We start from the raw sequence: 24,382 nt of genomic DNA on the forward strand, positions 1-24,382 counted from the left end.
TAACCCTTCAAATGGTTCAAATGGCTCTGAGCACTATGGGACTTAACATCTGTGGTCATCAGTCCCCTAGAACTTAGAACTACTTAAACCTAACTAACCTAAGGACATCACACACATCCATGCCCGAGGCAGGACTCGAACCTGCGACCGTAGCAGTCGCGCGGTTCCGGACTGAGCGCCTGAACCGCTAGACCACCGCGGCCGGCAATAATAACCCTCCTTTTGTTGTTAATACTGGTGTGGTGGTCGTGGTGCACGCAACTGCCGATGGAGTCCCCACTCAAAAATTTTTTAATAACGTAGACATTGGTGTCATTAATACTAGATCATCACAGTGGCTTAGAGAAACCTAGAGTCGAAGATCTGGTCAGTTTTAAGCAAATGAAAATTTTAAGCTTGTTCGTATTGAATATGAGTGTACTTATATTGCTAGAGTGTTCTCGAAGGTCACCATAAGTGCAAGTGCGAGATCTTGACAAAGTAATGTAGGTAAGACTTCCTACGAGGGAGGGGGTTGGGGAGGCGAATGTACCCCGTTACACCTTTAGCTGAGTTCTTGCTGTCCTCCGTCCGGCGCGTCATTCATTGCACGACAGCAGTATTACGCAAATGCGCCTCAAAGAATGTTGCGAATAATTATTTAAGCGAGTTAACAGTGGTGTGTCCCTTACCAAAGTTCACCTGTACTAAAATTGTGTACATACTGTATGAAGGAGACAACAAAATTAATTTGATACTGTGCTGAATGTCAGATTAATTTTTTAGGTTCTTATGCTTCATTATTGCAAAAATTAGTAATGCAAATCACAAAGAAACAGATCAGAACTTTTAAATTTGTACTTTTGAGAGGTTTCGCAATAACGTGTTGTTAATTCGCTCAGCAGATAGACAGTGGTAGGCTAAATATAAGCCACGTTAAGTGAATTCAGATAACGCGTAAACAATGTTAAGTACCCATTGAAGAGATTGTAGAATAAAATTCGGGACAGAATTTATGATTTTAAAAAAAAGTATTTGTTATTCTAGAAAAATTTGTTTTATCTGAATTTTAAAAAATCATGAACTATCTTATTAAACTGCGATTTACTGAAACATTACTGCGTACTTTCTCAAAACAACCAACAAGTTCCTTACCACCGATTAGAGCCAAGGTCTTCAATTATGTACTGGGCATATTCTCTAATAATGGAACAAGCCAATGGAAACTCAGTGTCACTCTCTTTATAGTTTAATTAATATGTGACGCGCATTTATATGATACTTAAGTGTTAGGCGTTTCCACTAAGAGTTGTCAGTGCCTTTTCTCTTGCGTTTCGCTAAATTTCTGAAATAATTTTTTCGCAGAGTGTAGATGGAGTCACCCCAGACCAATACTACTTGTTACGTGTTTCACACGACACCTAGCGTCAATGGAAAACGTCGGTTTATTTATAGTTACGAAAAAAATGTTTGGAAACAGTCAGCCCTTACCAGTAACTGGCTGTAACAATATGTGTCGATATGAAATGAAAGACTGACATAGCCTGAGACGTTGGTAATAGAGCAGGTAGACTTTGGTTCACTGGCAAGATGCTGAGGAAATTAGGAAGCTAACAAATAGCTTGCGCATCCTTTGTTAGAATCTTCCACATGCGTGTGCGATCAATACGAAATCTAGCTGACACGGAACATTGAACATACAAAAAGGCAGCTCGAACAGTCACAGGTTTGTTCCACCTGGGGGAGAGTGTCACGTACTATCATACCCAAAAGTATCTGGACAACCCGAATTGCGTTTCGACTGATTTGCATGCAGCCCACATAACCTAGATCTCTTGCAGGTCCTCTAAACTCTTTCAATACAGTCGTTTGACTATACATAATTATTACTACGGGAGATCACTAGAGAATACTGTGCTTTAAGATAATGCGTCAAGATGTGACTCAACACCACAATATTACACATACTAAGAAACACGTTAGAGATAAGACAGTCCTGACCACTTGCAAACTCAATTTTATTACATTAAATAACATTTAAAAATCAGTGTAACTAATAAGCATTTAACTAACCCCATCACATAAGTGATTCCAACAATATTTAGCTAAAAATAAATATTTTTATGCATAAGACATTTTGAGACAATATAGGGACGTATCAAATTTTATGATACGAGGTGCATTCAAGTTCTAAGGGCTCCGATTTTTTTTCTCTGGACTGGAAAGAGATAGAGACATGCGCATTGTTTTAAAATGAGGAGGCGTTCATTGTCAATACGTCTCCGAAACGGCAGCACCGTACGGCAGATGGAATTTTACCGCCAGCGGCGAGAATGAGAACTGTTTTACATACTTAAGATGGCGACGTTTTCCTTACTTGAACAGCGTGCAATCATTCGTATTCTGAATTTGCGAGTGTGAAACCAATTGAAATTCATCGACAGTTGAAGGAGACATGTGGTTATGGAGTTATGGATGTGTCGAAAGTGCATTCGTGGGTGCGACAGTTTAATGAAGGCAGAACATCGTGTGACAACAAACCGAAACAACCTCGGGCTCGCACAAGCCGGTCTGACGACATGATCGAGAAAGTGGAGAGAATTGCTTTGGGGGATCACCGAATGACTGTTGAACAGATTGGCTCCAGAGTTGGCATTTCTGTGGGTTCTGTGCACACAATCCTGCATGACGACCTGAAAATACGAAAAGTGTCATCCAGGTGGGTGCCACGAATGCTGACGGACGACCACATGGCTGCCCTTGTGGCATGTTGCCAAGCAATGTTAACGCGCAACGACAGCATGAATGGGACTTTCTTTTCGTCGGTTGTGACAATGGATGAGACGTGGATGCCATTTTTCAATCCAGAAACAAAGCGCCAGTCAGCTCAATGGAAGCACACAGATTCACCACCACCAAAACAATTTCGTGTAACCGCCAGTGCTGAACAAATGATGGTGTCCATGTTCTGGGACAGCGAGAGCGTAATCCTTACCCATTGCGTTCCAAAGGGCACTACGGTAACAGGTGCATCCTACGAAAATGTTTTTAAGAACAAATTTATTCTTGCACTGCAATAAAAGCGTCAGGGAAGGGCTGTGCGTGTGCTGTTTCACCAAGACAACGCACCCGCACATCGAGCTAACGTTACGCAACAGTTTCATCGTGATAACAATTTTGAAGTGATTCCTCATGCTCCCTACTCACCTGACCTGGCTCCTAGTGACTTTTGGCTTTTTCCAACAATGAAAGACACTCTCCGTGGCCGCACATTCACCAGCCGTGCTGCTCTTGCCTCAGCGATTTTCCAGTGGTCAAAGCAGACTCCTAAAGAAGCCTTGGCCGCTGCCATGGAATCATGGCGTCAGCGTTGTGAAAAATGTGTACGTCTGCAGGGCGATTACGTCGAGAAGTAACGCCAGTTTCATCGATTTCGGGTGAGCAGTTAATTAGAAAAAAAATCGGAGGCCTTAGAACTTGAATGCACCTCGTAATTCGAAGTATTTTTGGTCGTTGCAAGATTTTCCAATACCTGTGAATCGTAATTCCAGATAAGAGAGGTTGGTCATAAACTGGTTCTTGAACTAACCGTTTAAAAGCAAGACAATTAGCAACGGCAATGTCTATATATGGAAACTTGAAAATTAACACCGCGTCACCAGTAATATCTTTGTACTTTTGACTAGAGCAATTATTTGTGCCCATTTTGGCACTTTAAACAATACAATGGACTTTGCTGTTCTGGATTTGGAGTGAAACCAGGCACCTACAGCTATTGTAACTAAAGAAGCTTTTGTGCGTGAGCGAGACTCGGTCACAGCAACTTTCACCATTAGTGACTACGCATTAAGAATCTTGAAATATCCAAGATTTCACCAGTACCAGTTAGCAGATTTGGTGAACAACGTTATCTCCTGTTACCTAACCATTAAAAATGTTAATATAATGTCAAGTAGCAAGGCGTGTACGTATTTGACATGTACTGCCATGACGTAAAGATTAGTAACACGGACGCTAGCCCAACACGAAATAAGATTGATAACTAAGTGTAATCAGAGGTTAGATATCGAATTTTATCTGCAGCAACTAGATGTTTGAATTTGAAATGAGGATACAACTTCGTTCGCCTGTCCAGGAATCGAACCCGGTACCTGCCGCCGTTGGCATCTATCCACCAATTGTTTGCTCACTTGCAGTGAGATGTGTGCATGTTTGACTAGGAATAACAGCACCTATCGTTATTGTTGACAACACAGGCAGAGACATTAAAAACGGAAATTATCTATCACTAGTGGTTCGGTGTGCTTGAAATGAAACCATGAATATTTTTGTGCTGGACCTAGATTGGAAACGCATATACGCATTTCGTGGAGACCTTGAGGACTTTGCACTCTTTGGGAAAACAAAGAAATGATCGAAGTATATCGTTATGTATGGGTCAGATATCACGGAAGAGGAGATCCGAGTTCGAATCCTACTCCAACACCGTCAAGTTCGGATAAAGTAAAAGCGCTGCCACCATAAACGATATTTAGCTCATTAAATGAAATAGAGTTTCTAGTGTAACGAAGTTCACTGGGGATTGATTTTTCTATTTGTTGCAACTTCCGTCTTAGATATGGCTCAGCCTAAACCGATTCTGCTCCAGTTGATAGCGAAGGGATGTGATGTTTATAATGCGGATCCTGAATTACTGTGCAACCTGGCATTCTTCACTTGTCATAAGTAGAAGTAACAGAGACCTGTCCTTGTGTGTTCAAAATATATGCTGTATATGGGAATCGAACACACACCTCGTAATTAATAAACTAGGATAAGTCAACCGTTTCACTGAACCCCACGTATGATACTTTTATAATTACTAATAACGTCTGACACGCGTAGCTTACAAATTAGACACGGTGGAAATGATTCGTTCTCCACTATATGATTAATTATCAGCAGGCATCTCCCACAGAAATTATGCTAATCTCATGTCAGCGGGATGTAAAGCCTATTTTAGCCATTATAGCTTGGATTCGAAGCCGTTTTGAAATTTTCACTATTTCAAGAAATTTCTGAAATGGTGAAACATCATTGCAGGATGTGACGTTACGAAGTACGTCGATCATTACTGCCATCATCGCCATTAACTGCTTCATTCTGCTTCTGCTACTCGCATGCTTGAAACAAACATTTAATGCTTCTTTGTCATTTTTAGAAGCAGTTCCCCAAAACCAGGTAAATATTTAGGTCGCTGCAAATGTTTGCGGCTTCTATGGCAACTTGACGGTAATGAGTAGTTAGTTAATTCAGTTCTTCCCATGTGTAGAAAATACTATTCAACTTAATGTCGAGCATCTCCAATTCGTAGGTTGCTTTAAAATTAAATTAGGTGATAAAGACCTTGTTTCATAACAGAAATTAAGTTGCGTTACTTCATTTACTTGCGCTTAGCAACGACGCTTGTAAAATGCCAAAGCACGACGTAAACGACAGTTTCAAAGCCAGAGCATCTTAGCGTCTTCTGTTAAATGTTACGATCACTCTCGGCAAATGATATGGTCGACGTGATGTATTTCAAGTAAGACAAGGAAGGAAATATTGTAAAAGATCAACTGTTTTCCTTTACAATAAACTCATTCTACGTAGTCCTAGTTCACATTGTCGCGGAACTACTTACACTACTGCATCCACTTCAACAACGTTGAAAAATATTTCTACGTTTCAAACCTGACATCCGACTCTGAGATCTTACACTTAATTGCCAACCAGTGATTCCAAGTGTGTGGAACACCAGTTTCAGTAAACGAATGCCACGAAGGCTGTATACTACCGCTGTCTCTCTACAGGAAAACACATAGTTGACTTACTGGGCTCAACAACTATACTGCAACAATAATTTCGTGAGTAAACAGTACATACCAGTTACAGAATTTAATAGTGCTGTGGCTTCCAGTTCTGCATACTCCTGACCTAAACCGATTCTGCATTATTTCAGGCTCAGGTACTGCAGCGCCATACTGACGCCAACATATTGCTCCTAGCGCCAACTTCATTGATCGTTGCACTTGCAATCATTGAAATAAAAGTCACATGACTTTTCAGTACGAGAGGTTTCATTTCGTTCGTTCTTCCCTTGTGGGACATTAGTTTTCTGGTCAGTAACCACTGAAATACTGCAAAATGCGACCAGTAATCGCTTCACAAACCACTATTTCTTGCTGTACAGAAGATTTGTTTTAAAGTTGTCTTATGGAAAGGAATTTAGCTTTAAAACATCTCAAGCAGCAACGTTCGCAAATTTACTAAACATTAAAAGGTTTTTGTCCACGAAGGAAAAGGCTTAAAAACAAACTATGTACAGTCTGGGCCAGGTCTATCTTTTGGTCTGATAACACTGCATTATAGTCTGCGCAAGCGGTATCACACGTTTTGTTCCTGTAGCTGTGCAAATCATTAGATCAAACTGAGTTTAACATTCAAGAGTATGTTACGGCTAAAAATACGAAACGTTTGACAGCCGAAGGCTGAGTTCGTCCTCAAAGTGAGATTTATTTATAATAGGGAAACCAGGGCAGATGATTTGATCTTGGTGGCCCAGCATTCGAAGCCGTCCACGTAAATGTTTACGATACTTCTAGTGTTTTGAACGTCAAATTGACATTGTCCTCCTCTACTAATATTTATTTTTTTACAACGAATTAAAATTTGTCAAGTTGCACGATTCGAACCCGATAACAATAGAGTACAATCTCACCGCTTTATTTACTTCACAGTCTTACCGCCCTTTTTTAAATCTCATTTTGTTCGTTTGTTAGTTAGGGGCGGACGTCCCACGACGTTTGTTCAAATTCTTCATTGATTCAGCAACTCACTGGTTTTATTACAAAGGGCAGCTAATACTCTAAATCGAACACGCTGAGCTACCGAGCTGGCTACCGCTTGAATGAAGCACTGTTACAGGCCTGCTGTCGTGTGTAAGATAGTTGACTAAAATATGATACCCGGAGCAGCATGATCTGCATCAGAACGTGGATCTAAATTTCACCGTTCATCTCTGAAAACTGTCACTCTAATTACTACGTATGGCATTTGGGTAAAACATACGTACGTTTACGCTATACTATAAACATAGACAAAAGGAAATAATTTATTAAATTCCTTTAGAAAGGCATGTAATCAAGAATTAATTTGACTTCTGAGGCGAAGGGGGTGCACCTTGTATCGCGCTTGGTTTCCTTCTGCCTTGTCAATATGTGATACTAGTGAAATGTCACAGCCCAAGGAATTTGATAAAGGTCTTGCTCGTGATTAAGTTCGATACTGTACCAGCGGCAATTGCATGCTCCACTGCAATGACAAGGAGTGGCCGCGTGGTTTGAGGTGCCATGTGAAGGATTGCGCAGTCCCTCCTCCCGGAGGTTCGAGTCCTCCCTCGGGCATGGACGTGTGTGTTGTTCTTAGCATAAGTTAGTTTAAGTAGTAGGCAAGTTTTGGGACACATGACCTCAGTAGTTTGGTCCCTTAGAAATTCGGACACATCTGAACATTTTTGATAAGCACCGTTTCAGGACTAGCACATAAATTAGGAACATTCTTCAGGGAAGTGTGAGCACGTCGATCATTCGTCGTCGTCTCAACATGGAAGGAATATATCGATGAAAATCGGCAGTCAAGGAAAACGTTGAAGGAGCAACGTAAGACTATCGTGCAAGAGGAAACCGCTTTCGTACTGTGAGCAAGTTATATTTGCTGACGAAAAGGTCTTTACTACTGCACCAAATACTTCATTCCATGTATATCGACTATGTGAATCGAGATTCGACAGAAAATATGTCCACCAGAGGCAAAGGAATGGCTGAACTGCTGTCACAGTTTTGGGATGGATGTCAGCAAATGGTTGCGGCGCTCTGTGGCAACTGGACCGTCCGTTTCCTAGTCTTCATTGCTGTTGCTAAATACTGGAGGACGTAATTCGTCCTACTGCTAGTCAGAGATCTGCGGGAGGCAGAATAATCTTCCAACATGACCGTTCCCCTGTCCACACTGCGAACTGTGGACAACACTGGATTCAAATGAGCGGAGACGTTGAGCCGTTGGACTGGCTTCCCAGAGGTGTTCACCTCAGTCCCGCAGGGCACTTACAGGCAGAGATGGAGAAAAGTGTTATATATATATATATATATATATATATATATATATATATATATATATATATAAAATCATTGCCAAAAATGTTCTTCTCTGGAACAGTAAAACAGTAGGTTAAATTCTTCAATCTTGAAATTGAAAATAAATACGTAAATCAACATATCCAATGTCGTTAAGACAAAGGAAATCAAACACTATTTGTAATCGTTTTGTCTTCTTTTGTTGTTTTTACTCCTCTTCTATGTTGTGGCTTGCGCCGAAAATAGAGTTCTCCTGAGGCACCAGACTTGTCAACAAAGCAGATTTTTGTGCCAGTTAATTAAAATGATGCACACTTCGTAGCAACTCTTTTAAGCGAAGTGCGCCAATCAAAAATTTCATCTTTTTTACATGACGTGAGGTAACGAATTGAAGTAAAGCTTTGTATTTCACACTCTTTTTTAGATTATGGTACTCTTCCAACATATATTGTATATGGGGTGATTAATTATAATCACTTAAACTTTCAAAACGCTGTAGAGATAATACCACAGGTCAGAATGGCCTCAAAATGGAACGAATTACTATCGAAGACGGCGGAAAACGCACGGCAGAAGAAAAAAAGGAGTGTGAAAATTGATCAATAAATGGCGCTGTGTGTGTCAGAATACCTAAATGAAAACACCTGTCATGCGCACGACCCATTGATGTTGGTATGAACACGCCGGGTACACGGCTTTACCTCCTTTCACGTTGGCGACGTTCGCCGTGACTGTCTCAATGCAGGATCTCGCGCTCTGCTTCTAAAGCTGTATTACAAAAATGATGACTGGGCACACGTCGCTCTGCAGAAGTTCTGGGCACAGAAGGGATTGAAAAGAAGCGTTAGTCCGATGACTGCCGTGAGTCTGGAGAAAACGATCCGGAAATTCGAAAAGGCGGGTTCTTTTGGTGTGAAACCTGGTAGAGGCGGGAAATGATTTGATTCACGTCAGTGGAAGCAGTGACCACAGCAATGCAGGAGGATACGACTGGTGGTGTGCAAACGTGTAGTGCACCGAGAATTGCCCGAACACTCGGCGTATCCGTGAGCACGTTGCGTGAAATCCTACGAAACATCCTTCTTTGCTTTCCATTCAAAATTACCCACGTGCACGAGTTGCTTCCTGCTGACCTGCCGGAAGGAGAGACCTTTCCTTTAGAATTTCTTGCTCGCATGGAAGTGGATGATGACTGGACGTGGAAGATTTTGTGGAGAGACGAAATCCACTTGCATCTGACAGGATATTTCAAAACACAGAATTGTACGCTGACTCAAGTACTCACCAAGTAGCGGTCGGGATGGGGGGGGGGGGGGGGGGTTGGTTACGAAAACGCTGTGTAAATAATTTTCAAAGAGCTTATGGTACATCGGTCTGTTTTTATGAGCATTGTGAGCCTTTTGCAGGTACCACTAGTAATCAGGCTCCACTTCCTCCCTTTCGTCGAAGATGTAGTCGGTTACCTCTACCTCGACCCATGTAAGTTCGTGGTATTTGGCGAGGGGAAAGTAACAGTCATCCGGGCCCGCCCGGTTGGCCGAGCGGTCTAACGCACGGCTTTCCGGGCGGGAAGGAACACCTGGTCCCCGGCACGAATCCGCCCGGCGGATTTGTGTCGAGGTCCGGTGTATGGTTTGTAGGCAGTTTTCCATCTGCCTCAGCGAATGCGGGCTGGTTCCCCTTATTCCGCCCCAGTTACACTATGTCGGCGATTGCTGCTCAAACAAGTTCTTCACGTACGCGTATACCATCATTACTCTACCACGTAAACATAGCGGTTACACTCGTCTGGTGTGAGACGTTCCCTGAGGGTAGGAGGGGGGTCCACCGGGGGCCGTACCGCACAATAACGCTGGGTTCGGTGTTGGGCGGCGGAGAGGTGAAGTGGACTGCAGTAGTCGTCGTGGGGTTGTGGACCACTGCGACTGCGGCGGGGCGGAGCCTCTCCATCGTTCCTAGGCCCCCGATTAACATACAATACATACAATACAACAGTCATCCGGACACTGAACAGACCGAAGCTAAATCACGTCAAGCGTGAATCTGGCCCGGTCACGGCGTGTGTGTGTGTGGAGGTGGGGGGGGGGGGGGGGGGATGTGTGTGTGGGTGTGTGAAGTACCGAGAAGGGGAAGTGGAAAAGAAATGAAACTTTACAGGACAGGAAGGGATGTAAGGGGTTATTTCAGTGATTATAGAAAGCGCAGAATTTACAATGAACAGTTACCTCTATTATAAATCAACACAGCAAACTGACGTTGAACCCACTATGGCCCGAATGCATGCACTATTATGGTTGTGAAGGTTGTTGTGGTGCAGTTGTACCCTCTCATTAGTCAAGCTGACCCACAGCTGTTGTATCTTATCCTTGTTATCCTTGATACTGGCTCTCAGACGGAGATGACGTCTGAGATGGAACCACACATGTTCGGGCCCAGACTTGGGGATCCGGCCATCCAAGAAAATACAATATCACACATACATTTCATAGAGGCACGTTCCATGGACGACCATTGTCCAGTTATAAATGTCACCAAATTATTGTCGTATGGGAAGCAGCATAAGGCAACGCGGGATGTTGGTGCCGTACCATTGCATCCTCAGAGTTGCCTCAGTCACTAAGAGCTGTGACCTGAATTCATATGCGATGGCTCTCCACACCACTACACTAGGAGTAAAATCGCTGTGAGGGTGGATCATGTTACCAGTTCACCACAGTACTTACTGGCGCTGAACTCGATGCGATGCCGTTCATCAGTATTGCGTGCCCTCCGGTCATGGCATCGCTTCAAAATCTGCCATTTGTGTAGTGGTGTTAACAGCACCCTAAGCAAGGGTCGCTAATTCCCTGGTCCAGCTGCTGCTGGGTTCTGACCAATGGTGTGGGGTGACACAGAATGTTCCAGTGGGTCAGTTACTGTTCTGGGATAACAGACACAGCTGTGAAGGGGTCACGACGTGCGTTGTGTGCCGTACAGCAATCTTACTCTTCTTTCGTTAGACACAGACGGATGGAACACTGACGATGAATAGCCTGCCCTGAGACGTTCCCATGCAGTCTGAAATCGGGCCACGGTCACATCCGAATACTACACAAATCTGAATACTGCAGGATTCGACCAGCTGGTCACATGAAGACCCACAATGAGGCCCCTTTAAAACTGTGACAGGTGCTGATAGACTTTGTCTCGCACCCGTACGCTGCATCTCTGCGTGATGCACAGTGATCACACATCTGGCGCTTTTCACCCTCCTTAAATACCCTACCAAGCCTGGTAACACAACTAACTCTGGTATCCATTCTACGTGTGAAAAACGTCATATGAATAATGAAGCCATTCCTTCCCTTATGTTTGACTTTTACCATTGCAATCCGCTCAGCCTGACTGCACAATTACTGATGGCTTTAATTTTAAATTTGACGTCGGATAACAAATGAAAAAAGAAGTATTTATTTCGTGTGATATAATTACAGCCCAACAACTTTCGAATTTTTTCCGTTACTTGTTTTGCAAAATCCTACTCCTCGCCAAATTTTATCATTGTAAATCAGCGGGAAGTACCCTACAGGTTTTGATGAGCCACTTTGTGAGTGCAGAAATGTACAAGCTAAATGGCCATAGATTTTGGGTGCATTCACTTATAAGCGTATATTTATTACACCACCAAGTACCAATAGATCTTAGTATATAGCGTAAATGTCCACTCTATAAGTCTACCCGTCTCTCAGAAAAAGGGATCATAACAGATTGAGAGAAAATGAAGGTGTGGAAAACACTGCCAAAGAAAAGGGACAGGATGATAGGACATCTGTGAAGACGTCAATGGTAACTTCCATGCTACTACAGGGAGCTGTAGCGGGCAATAACTGTAGAGGAAGGCAGAGATTGTCATACATTCAGCAAATAATTGAGGACCTAGGCTGCAAGTGGTACTCTTAGATGAAGATGTTGACACAACCAGTCGGAAGACCGATCACCAAAAAAAAAACTTAAAAAAAGAAGTGGACAAACAGAGAGTGAGTCAGATAAGAAACGACAATGTTTTCCGTGCAATATAATAACAACTTCACAGTTTCCAATTTCTTTTCCTTTGGTTCTACTGTGAAACCTTTCTTGTTACTAAATTTCATGGTTCTAGGCCAACGAGAAGTATCCTATACGTTTTAATATGTGAGTTTGCGAGTAAGTATCAGAATATGTGACATATATGCCAGTATGGTTTGACTTCACTGACATAGAATCTTCAATGTTTCACAGAACCAATGGATCATAGACCTCAGTATTTAATATACCTTTCAACCTGATACACGTACTCATACCTGAGAAACAGGATTTGTGACAGATATGGCAGTTAACCTACTTTTATGATAAGGTGGTTTTCAGAATCAAATGCGTCGGTTCTTAATTGCAAAAAGAGACGCGCTCGACGTTTGTCAATTACAGCGCTATCTACCACAACTGGTAAACAATGGTTTTGGTAAACCGTAAATACTCTTTGTCTGGAGTCCGAATATGCAATGAAATGTAAGGTTCACACTTGAAAATTCTACGTTGACCCCACCCATGAAGGAGGGATGATTGGTAGGCGTCCAGTTGCAGCACAGACAGATGTCTCTTTTACCTACACAAGGCTATTCAAAAAGAAATAACAAATTTCAAACATTTATTGCTTCCGAACTACAAAATACAGAAACACAATTCCAATGTTCCTAGAAAGAGAAAATTTCAAATTTCTATGCATTCAGAGTGAGCACCATGTGCCACACGACAAATGTCATAAACGGTGGTCCCATTCGTGCCACACACGAAGCAGCTGGTCTCTCGTTATCGAATTCACAGTTTCAACAGTGCGATGTCGCAGACTTTCAAGAGTGTCAGGCACAGAGGGGCATAAAAAACGAGGTGTTTTACGTGAACCCATAGATAAAAGTCACAAAGTGTGAGGTGTGGAGACCTGGGACGCCACCGGTGATGAGTTCATCTTCTGCTCCTCCTCGCCCAATCAAATGGCTCAAATGGCTCTGAGCTCTATGGGACTTAACCTCTGAGGTGATCAGTCCACTAGGACTTAGAACTACTTACACCTAACTACCCTAAGGACATCACACACATCCATGCCAGAGGCAGGATTCGAACCTGCGACCGTAGCGGTTGCGCGGTTCCAGACTGTAGCTCCTAGATCCGCTCGGTCACTACGTCCGGCAACGTCCACTCCATCGTCCTGGAATTGTGTCCCTCAGGTAACGTCGGCAGTGCTTAGAGAAGTTCTCACATTGAATGCGTAAGATATTGAACTTTTATCTTGCCAGGAACGTTGGAATTGTGTTTCTATGCCGGCCGGTGTGGCTGAGCGGTTCTAGGTACTACGGTCTGGAACCGATCGGCCGCTACGGTCGCAGGTTCGAATCCTGCCTTGGGCATGGATGTGTGTGGTGTCCTTAGGTTAGTTAAGTTTAAGTAGTTCTAAGTTCTAGGACTGATGAGCTCAGTAGTTAAGTCCCATAGTGCTCAGAGCCATTTGAACCATTTTTTGTGTTTCTATCTTTCGTAATTTGAAAGCAAAGTATTTGAAATCTTACCCTTCTTTCTGAATAAAGTTGTTTTAGCTGTTCACCAAGAAAACGTTTAGTTGTCTCAAGTTGCGACAAGCACCCTGTATACTTTCTTCGCCGTGTTACGCTCACGCATGCATTCCGTCACGCGGTGGATTGGGATCATTATCTTTTAACTCATCGGTGTATAGTTACATCTCGTATCGTCAAAAATTGCTACTTTAAATTACATTATTTTCGTAACGATAAAAATGCGATGAATTAATCGACGTTAGGCCTCACATGAATGGATGAGCAGCACTTGTCTGACTTCACCTCTGCATTAGGTAAACCAAATTGCAGGTATCTTCTAATAAAACAGAGGTAACGCACCTGACTAGACAGAGACATACTACAACTATTGGACATTTTTCCTGGATACTTACCATTGAGTTAAAACTCGCACCTTTCTTTTTCAGAGTGAAGGAATAGTGTTGATCCAGGCCGGCTGCTCGCCAGAATCCATTCCACAGTGGACTTCACTGCTTTCACTAAACAGACGCCTGCAAAATGAAGACATCGTTGGCAGTCGCGTTGCTCGTGGCTAGCTTCGCAGCCACGTCCGTCAGTCACCACATTTCCTGTAGGTCTCCGCACATAATTTTCATCATCGTCGACGACATGGTAAGTTACGTACGCAAGTGCTTTATTCCATTATTACCAGCTTGATAACAGTTCATTTTCGTCAGAGCATTGGACTTTCAAAAAATTTAATTCCTTTAACATACGCTGAAGCGCCAAAGGGGCTGGTATAGGCGTGCCTATTCAAATACAGAGATATATCAACAGGCAGAATACGGCGCTAAGGTCGGCAACACTTATATAAAACAACAAGTGTCTGGAGCAGTTGTTACATCGGTTACTGCTGCTACGGCAGATTATCAAGATTTAAGTGAGTTTGAACGATGGGACACAGCATCTCCGAGGTAGCGATGAAGTGGGATTTTTCCCGTACGACCACTTCACGAGTGTACCGTGAATATCAGGAATCCGGTAAAACATCAAATGTCCGTCATCGCTGCGGCCGGAAAAAGATCCAACAAGGTCGGGACCAACGACGACTGAAGAGAATCGTTCACGGTGACAGACGTGCAATCCTTCCGCAAATTTCTGCAAATTTCGATGCTGGGCCATCAACAAGTGTCAGAGTGCGAACCATTCAACGAAACAGCACCGATATGGGCTTACGGAGCCGAAGGCCCACTCATGTACCCTTGATGATTGCACGACACATGGCTTTGCGCCTCCCCTTGATCCACGAACACCGACATTGGACTGTTGATCGCTGGAGACATGTTGCCTCACTTAAAATTGTATGAGCAGATGGACTTATATATGTATGGAAACAACCTCATGAATCCATGGACCCTGCATGTCAGGAAGTGAGTGACTGGTAGAGTTGTTGGAGGCTCTGTAATGATGTGGGGCGTATGTACTCGGAGTGATATGACAACCCTGATTCGTCTAGACAGTACTCTCACGTAATCATCCTGTCTGATCACCTGATGCCGTTCATGTCCATTGTGCATTCCGACGGACTTTGGCAATTCCAACAGGACAATCCGACACCCCACACTCCCAGCAATCCTACAGAGTGGCTCCAGGAGCACTCTTTTGAGTGTAAACTCTTCCGATATCCCACAGACTCCCCAGTGATAAATATTATTGAGCATACCTGGGATACCTTGCAACGGCTGTTCAGAAGAGATCAGATGGCTCTGAGCACTATGGGACTTAACATCCGAGATCATCAGTCCCCTAGAACCTAGAACTACTTAAACCTAACTAACCTAAGGACATCACACACATCCATGCCCGAGGCAGGATTCGAACCTGCGACCGTAGCGGTCGCGCGGTTCCAGACTGAAGCGCCTAGAACCGCTCGGCTACACCGGCCGGCAGAAGAGATCAAAAATGGTTCAAATGGCTCTGAGCAGTATGGGACTTAACTTCTGAGCTCATCAGTCGCCTAGAACTTAGAACTATTTAAACCTAACTAACCTAAGGACATCACACACGTCCATGCCCGAGGCAGGATTCGAACCAGCGACCGTAGCGGTCGCGCGGTTCCAGACCGAAGCGCCTAGAACCGCTCGGCCACATCGGCCGTCTCAGAAGAGATCTCCACAATTTTTAATACAACTAGTGTGCTAATACTTCACATTGGCATTCTCCAAAAACAGTTGCTTAAAATGATGAACAAAAATCTAAATGACAAGATTGGTCCTTGCGGTGGGCCTCCGTGTGGGGGGAAATGTAATCGGCGCTCGGCGCTACCAACAAAAACTGCAACATTTTTCTTCACCACGCAATTTTGACAGTGCAACTGCTATATTGGTGGCGTTGGCAGAAATAAGAAAGCAGGGAACTCAACATGTAGTGTTACAGATAAATGCAATATGTGACGAAACCGAACGACGGACCCATCAGTCACGTTTTATTGTGCCATTTGCATGCAGTTACAATTGTTAGCAAAATGATTATCGCCAAGCGTGAACGTATATCGTTTTCTTTTCAGTTCTTGCACTAAGGGGGATAGGCCGGCTGTTAGTTTGTTGGTGAACAGAATGTACTGTATAATAATAAATCAATAATTAAACATACAGCTCTAAAAAGGGCAGTATATTTAATGTGCAGTCGATATTTTTAGTTGTCAATGACGTCGATGTTCTCCCGTCGAAATATGGACATATCGGTGATTGTTGTCGATATACCGAGAACAGACAATGATATGCTTTAAAATATAGATATATCGGTTTCCAGATATTTTTGAAAGTATCAATAGGCCTGGATGAAAAGCCGCTCTGGAGTACTAGGAAGTGAGCAAGTAAATGTCCTAGCAAAGAAAGTGGTACCTGGAACAATGTGAAATGCATCCTACATTCCCATCCTCTGTGTTCTTTAACGATGAAGCAAAGTTCGGGCGTGATGGAGTCTTCAACATACAAAATTCACATGTTTGGAGTGAGGATAACCCACATGTGTCCGCAGCTCGTGGTCGTGCGGCGGCATTCTCGCTTCCCGCGCCCGGGTTCCCGGGTTCGATTCCCGGCGGGGTCAGGGATTTTCTCTGCTTCGTGATGACTGGGTGTTGTGCGATGACCTTAGGTTAGTTAGGTTTAAGTAGTTCTAAGTTCTAGGGGACTGATGACCATAGATGTTAAGTCCCATAGCGCTCAGAGCCATAACCCACATGCCACAGTTACTAGCGCTCATAAAGAGCGGTTCTTTCGTTAATGTGTGAGTCGGTGTTGTTGGGGACTGTTTAACTGGGCCGTATCTCTTACCTAGGCCATTAAATGGCAGGAACTATTACAATTTTCTCGCCAGAGTATTGCCAGAATTGATGGAAGACGTCCTGCTCCCTACAAGACAACGTATGCGCTTCGAACATGACGGGGCGCCGGCACATTTCAGTCGTCGTGTGCGTCGAGTCCTGGACCGACGGTTCCCAGGAACGTGGATGGGTAGAGGTGGTCCTGTACCGTGGTCTGCTCGATCCCCAGATATGTCCCCTCAGGACTTTTCTTGTGGGGGGAGAGATGGGCAACCTTGTTTACGCAACCCCTGTTGCATGAGAAGAGGATCTGGTTGCCCTGATAGTAGCAGCAGCAGGAACAATTCGGGATACACCTAGGGTTTTTGCCCGTGTCAGACAGAACGTGATCCGACGGTGTAGCCTTTGTTTACGTGTCTATGGAGGCATTTTTGAAAATCTATTTTAATTGAAATTGGATAGTGTTAAGGTGTTGTCTATTGGTCATAACAATTGGAAAAGTGTTTGTTGGTTTAATTAATTTTCCGCCAGAGAAATCTTCCTCTACCGGATTAAATACTCCTCATAGGAAAAAATGATACTAGGGAAAACTATTTCTTTTTCTGTCCCCTACAGACTCCCACAGTTTGTCGGTTTAAATACTTTTCACCCTGTATAAAGCGTGTCTGGAGGACGCGGAAATACACTCACTGCCGAAATGCGGAAATGGAGAGATTTATGTGACTTCCAAGAGAATATAATCAGGCTTTCAGGCTGACGGTGGAAGTATTTCCGAAACGTCGAAGCTTGTAAACCGTTACGTGCCGCCTTGGTAGAAGTATACCGTGCTTATCAAAGTGGCGCTATCAGAACCCTGCACCGAGGCAACTGCGCTGCATCAGGGTCAAGGGGAGAACGACAGATGCGGAGGTAAGTGCGGGCGAACAGACGTTCAACTGTGGAGCAACTGACAACCCAGACCACCCAAGCGTCTCTTCGACAACCGTTCAGCAGACGCTGCTGCTTACGGGGCTCGGCAGTTGGCACCCGATCCATGCACCCGTGCTCACTGCTCTACACTGGTGACGAAGGCTGGAATTTACGCGCCAGTACCGCAAATGGAAGTCCAGTGAATCGCGACAGGTGGCCTTTTCAGGTGAATAACGTTTTATGACCCATCGACGTTAAACGTCTACGAGGTGCATTCAAGTTCTAAGACCTCCGAATTTTTTTAAAATTAACTACTCATTCGAATTCGATGAAACTGGCGTTATTTCTCGACGTAATCGCCCTGCAGACGTGCACGTTTTTCACAACGCTGGCGCCATGATTCCATGGCAGCGGCGAAGGCTTCTTTAGGAGTCCGTTTTGACCACTGGAAATTCGCTGCGGCAATAGCAGCACGGCTGGTGAATGTGCGGCCACGGAGAGTGTCTTTCATTGTTGGAAAAAGCCAAAAGTCACTAGGAGCCAGGTCAGGTGAGTAGGGAGCATGAGAAATCACTTCAAAGTTGTTATCACGAAGAAACTGTTGCGTAACGTTAGCTCGATGTGCGGGTGCGTTGTCTTGGTGAAACAGCACACGCAGGAAGGAATTTGCTCTTCAAAACATTTTCGTAGGATGCACCTGTTACCGTAGTGCCCTTTGGAACGCAATGGGTAAGGATTACGCCCTCGCTGTCCCAGAACATGGACACCATCATATTTTCAGCACTGGCGATTACCCGAAATTTTTTTGGTGGCGGTGAATCTGTGTGCTACCATTGAACTGACTGGCGCTTTGTTTCTGGATTGAAAAATGGCATCCATGTCTCATCCATTGTCACAACCGAAGAAAAGAAAGTCCCATTCATGCTGTCGTTGCGCGTCAACATTGCTTGGCAACATGCCACACGGGCAGCCGTGTGGTCGTCCGTCAGCATTCGTGGCACCAACCTGGATGACACTTTTTGCATTTTCAGGTCGTCATGCAGGATTGTGTGCACAGAACCCACAGAAATGCCAACTCTGGAGGCGATCCCGCAAAACAATTCTCTCCACTTTCTCGATCATGTCGTCAGACCGGCTTGTGCGAGCCCGAGGTTGTTTCGGTTTGTTGTCACACGCTGTTCTGCCTTCATTAAACTGTCGCACCCACGAACGCACTTTCGACACATCCATAACTCCATCACCACATGTCGCCTTCAACTGTCGATAAATTTCAGTTGGTTTCACACTACGCAAATTCAGAAAACGAATTATTGCACTCTGCTCAAGTAAGGAAAACTTCGCCATTTTAAGTATTTAAAACAGTTCTCATTCTCGTCGCTGGCGGTAAAATTCCATCTGCCGTACGGTGCTGCCATCTCTGGGACGTATTGACAATGAACGCGGCCTCATTTTAAAACAATGTGCATGTTTCCATCTCTTTCCAGTCCAGCGAAAAAAAATCGGAGGCCTTAGAACTTGAATGCACCTCGTAAAAGCGAACACTCTGCAACGAGCATCGTAAGTATCGATGCCGGAGGAGGGAGCTTTATGTTTTGGAGAATTTTTCGTGGCATTCAATGGGTGATCTCGACATTCTGTAAGGCGCAGTGTATCAACACATGTATGCATCTGTCGTTCGGGACAATATCCACCCCAACATGCAGTTTGTTGTTCCTTAGCAGGATGGCATCTACTAGCAGGACAATACAACATGTCACGCAGCTCGTTGTGTAAGTCCGTGCTTCGAAGAGCATCAGGATGAATTTACCGGCCGTGCAGTTCTGTGGTGTACGTGTTGGTGCTGTTCTGTCATTCTGAGCAACGGATTAATCTGAGATGTACCCTTTACCCTGTGGCTCGTGCAAGATGCAATTTCTACCCCCACACTACTACAGAAGTCAGACAGACGCTCCTAACGTTCTAAAGAGAAATGCCTGAATAACTTTCAGCAATAAATATCTTCTGGAGTCGTTCGCTGTAAGGGAATGAAACAAAAATTCACAAAATTTCTTAAGTAACTAGTGGGGTACTTGGGTACTGGAGTAGTGCTAGTTAGTGTAAGAAAAACATGAAACTAACGAAAGTTATTATTTTTTGCAAAAACTCTGAGAAATCACAATGGCACTTTTAGTTATGAACTGAACAAGTTATATCCGGGTTCTTTTCGGAACGTGAAGTTACCTCTTAAGGATAGGATTCGCTAATGAAATTTCTATACAAAGTTTAAGATTGTTATTGACTTGGCAGAATGGCTGAGCCTACACAATTTCAACAATTATGTGTTAGAATGTTGCTAGGTACGGTCGAGGCTGTCACGTGTGAAATACAGTGACTTATACTGTTGTGGAAGAAATATGGGGCTCGCAAGAGCTGTAGTGTACAATACCATAAGCTCCGTTGACTGCTGTCTGCGCCGCTCGCTGTTGAATAATAAGATAACTCTCGTTCTATCTGGATTGACCTTCGCCAATCAAACTCTCCCTATGCCTCGATGAAGTCAAAGACTCCTATTCGCCCCTAGCTATTGGCGTGGTACACCGGTCAGATAACCAGTCCACCGCGATGCCACTCAAAAATTCGCTCACAGGCGTTTAACTATAACTCTCTCTGTTCACACCGCTCAGTAAGTGTGGCGTCCTACACAGTGAATAACGCTTAATCGCAAGGACTCAATATAGAGTCGCACTCCAATTCGCTCTCAACAGAGATGCTCTCCCAGTGAAGTACTGACGAGAGACTTGTTCCTCGCTCTTTGAATACACGTACGAGTGCACACGTTCTCATTACGTGTTCTCGCTCCAAGAGCGACAACGGAACGGCCCCTCTCCATGTCAGATGTAAAGGGGAGTATCTTTCAGTCTCTTCCATTACTCCTTCAGCTCAAGGTGTCAGGAATATCGTCTGCCAATCAGCATTTTTCTTCTAAAACGGGAGAATGACGTTTCGTTTAAGGTGACCAGTCCAGAAATCTGTAGCATCGGCGTTTGGCGTTTGCTGTCTCCTTGTGAAAACCTCTGAAACTCCGTGTTATGTTTGTAAAGAATGTGTAGGCTGGGTGCTCCCACACAATGTAGCGGAATTTGCTTATAAGCTGAACTTGGGGGTGTTTTCCCTTGCACTTGGGAAAACGCTGTCTGCTCTATGGGCGGTCACTGGCTGACGTTGATAGGTTGACTCGTCCTCTGAAGGGACTGGCCTCCAGGCGTGTGGTTTGCCTCTCCCGAACTAAAAGCTTTTGTGATCGTCGTGCCTGTGTGTGTGTACACTAGCCTCAAGTATTTCAATCTCCATGCACACTGGCGATTTACTTGTTATTTGCATATCATTTACATGAATTCATACAACATTGACTTTATCTTATCGAGTTTCGATTTGAATGAAGCGTCTTGATGTGCGGAATATGATTGTGAGGGTGGAATATGTAAGCAATGAGGGTCAGGTGACCATGACGTCTTTTACATTCCTCCCTCCTTACGACAAAATTTTTGTCTGGGGTTTGTCAATGCTGAGGAAGACATTGACAAAGTCAGGCAAAAATTGTTCTTTTAGATTTTCCAATAAACTTTTCTTAGCTATTCTTAACAATTTTTTCTAATGATTTCTTTATAGCTATTGTTTCCATTTTTTAATTCTAAAATTTATGTTTTGTTGTTAGGCAAATGTAAACTTTATGAAGGTTGTTATTCTTTGTCGTTACCAGTACATGTCTGTGTGTTTTCCTTTTTCATTTCCAAAAACTATTTTTTCAATATTAATTTTTGTAAACTCGTTAGTGTACAGTGTATCATGTTTTAGTGTGGTTATATCTTTTCTTTAGTTAAGCTTCGCATGAATGTTCACAAAACCTCTGTTGTGCGACTTTGTTTTATTTATTTAGGCATTATTTTCCTTTTTTTGTGTCACTGTTTTAAGAGTGAAGAAGTGTGTTTTTCTTTATTCTATCCTCTTTCAACCTATGATTAACCAAATCCTTTTTTATGTAAAAAACTAACTTGGCTTTACAGGGATATTTGAGATTATCTACTTATACTAATTAATTTTCTTTACATAATATTTTAAATTCTCTCCACATTATGGGCTTTACATATATGATAAAATAATTACTTTTACAAAATGGGGAAAAAATATTTTCACAAATAAATTTTTTTTAAACTCTACATTTATATTTTATCACTCTTTTCTTCATATGCTGTGTCAGTTTCTGTGCTCGACTCATTTGTGTGGGTGTCACAAATCATGAGGGGAGCAGTCTAGCATGCGATGCCAGGTCTTACTTGTTGACATTGTCATCATGGAGTGGTACATTTAACCGATGATGATGACTGTGGTTTACTGCATAAACAGTGATGTCCTTGTGCTCTTCTGCTGTCACACCTGGGACGGTATGGCAGTTCGATGATTGTAGTTGACTACAGACGACCGTCACCCAATATTGTGCTGTGACGTCTCGGTACTTCACACCTGGTTCGGTATGGCACTTTGATGATGTGGTAGGGAGAATACTGTTCATTTTGCTGAATCTATTTCTAGATAATGTTGGTTGGTAGTACTTAATATTCAGTTTGCCATTCACCTGTATTTGTTTGACGATTCAAGGTTTATTTCTGGAGAGGTGGTTGCAGTAGTTGCCATACCTCAAAGTTCATGGAAAGACGTTTGTAGCAATTTGCTTTGTAGGATAGGAGAGAAAGGTATCTTGCTGTCTTCTGCCCTTCTTCATCTTGCATCTTCTGCTCTTCTCTTCTTTCTTGCATTCGTCTGTTCTTCTTGGGCTAGGAATATGTGAATTTTAGTGTAGGAGTGATATAGGATTTGTAGGATCTGACTGATTTTCCAACTGTTACTTGATGAGTTTGTACTTCTTAGTAATTTTTTGTACCTTCATTGTCGTCTCGTCGTATTATGATTCTCCCCACGCTCTTCTGTTGTGTAGGAGTGTCATGACATGAAATGTTCGTACTGCGTGTTGTCCTCCTGAAGTCCAACCTGGTTGCAACCTGCATTTCCAGCGTGGCGTTGGTCTTCATGTTGTTGTTATTGCCCTAAGTGCTTTCTCAACATGTCCATACCCTCTCCGTCGCTATCTTGAAGCATCTGGTGTTAAGGGAGCTGGTGATTGGTGTTGGTGGCGATGTCCCTTTTTTCGTTTAGAGAAATTTTGTACAATGTTTTTTTGTTTTATACAAACAACAAGAGATTTCAACTCCATACAAAGCAATGTTTATAAAAATGAAGAAAATTATTATTTATTTCTCATATGATAATTTAATTAAAGCATACATCTATCATTTTATAGCCTACCACTTCTTCATTCTTTTAATTGTTGAGTACCATTTATTGTTTGTGTGCATGTTGTAAATGTGTACTTGATACTACAAGAGATTGTTAGTGTGTATTGTGTCTCTTTTTCTTTTAATTAATATTTATTTTGTTGATTATTAATTTATTTTTTGATTTAGTGGTTTGTACACGATTTGCGATTGCCCCTCTGTCTATTTCCCTTTCTTCTCTTTTACCATTTCTTACATTCACATTCTTTTAGGTGGCTCACGTGGTATATGCCAATACTTTTACCTGTTTTTGGGTTCGTTAGCTCTATGGCATTTTCGTGAGCGATCCTGGAAATTATCATTGGCCCTTTATAGATTGCAAAAAATTTTCTGCATTTATTTTGACTTTCATGTGAAAGGTAATGAGTTTTTACGAACACCTTTTGGCCCAGTGTGAAGCGTTTCTTTGTGGCAGATTTGTCTTGAGTGATCTCACGTCTCATTGCCGCTGAGCGAGTGTTTTGTAGGGCAGAAGCGACGATTTGTCTATGTTGCTTTCGGGAATAACTGGAAATTTAATGATTTCTTATATTTTTTCTTGTGGATCTATATTCTTTAATACTGTAATTTGTAGATAGATCGTGGTAGTATGTGGTGTCTCATTAATTACTTCTCGGAAGTCTCGTAGATATAGGTCCCAAGTACAATGGTTCTTTCTCTCTATTACACCTTTCAAATAGGCTTTCTGATATAGCTGTCACTTGACTCCCACTATCTATGATTGCTTGTGTCGTGATTTCACCAATGTTTATCTTTAAAATGGGTTGTATAATTGTGCAAGTTACGATTTCCTTTTCTTGCATCAAATCCTCTGCTATAGATTCATAGCTTAACCTGTGGATAATTGTTCCTTCCCTTTGTGTTTGTGTTTGCTTTGGTGTTAACTCCGCGAGCAAAACCGTTTGTGACCTCCCCACCTCTTTTCGTCCGTCGCCGGCCGTGGTGGTCTAGCGGTTCTAGGCGCTCAGTCCGGAACCGCGCGACTGCTATGGTCGCAGGTTCGAATCCTGCCTCGGGCATGGATGTGTGTGATGTCCTTAGGTTAGTTAGGTTTAAGCAGTTCTAAGTTCTAGGGGACTGATGACCACGGATGTTAAGTCCCAT

General features: G+C 43.1%; 1 protein-coding gene across 1 annotated transcript in view; it reads left to right on the top strand.

The window, feature by feature from the left end:
* The window catches only part of LOC126475065 (arylsulfatase B-like), a 202,555-nt gene that overhangs the window by 55,765 nt on the left and 122,408 nt on the right, over positions 1 to 24,382 (top strand). Inside the window, exon 2 of the mRNA XM_050102625.1 lies at positions 14,143 to 14,347. Within this exon, the coding sequence (XP_049958582.1) occupies positions 14,234 to 14,347 (114 nt within the window). The 5' untranslated portion in view covers positions 14,143 to 14,233. The remainder of the gene's footprint in view (positions 1 to 14,142; positions 14,348 to 24,382) is intronic.

The sequence above is a fragment of the Schistocerca serialis genome, chromosome 4 (genome assembly GCF_023864345.2).
Source record: "Schistocerca serialis cubense isolate TAMUIC-IGC-003099 chromosome 4, iqSchSeri2.2, whole genome shotgun sequence".
NCBI classification, from domain to species: Eukaryota; Metazoa; Arthropoda; class Insecta; order Orthoptera; family Acrididae; genus Schistocerca; species Schistocerca serialis.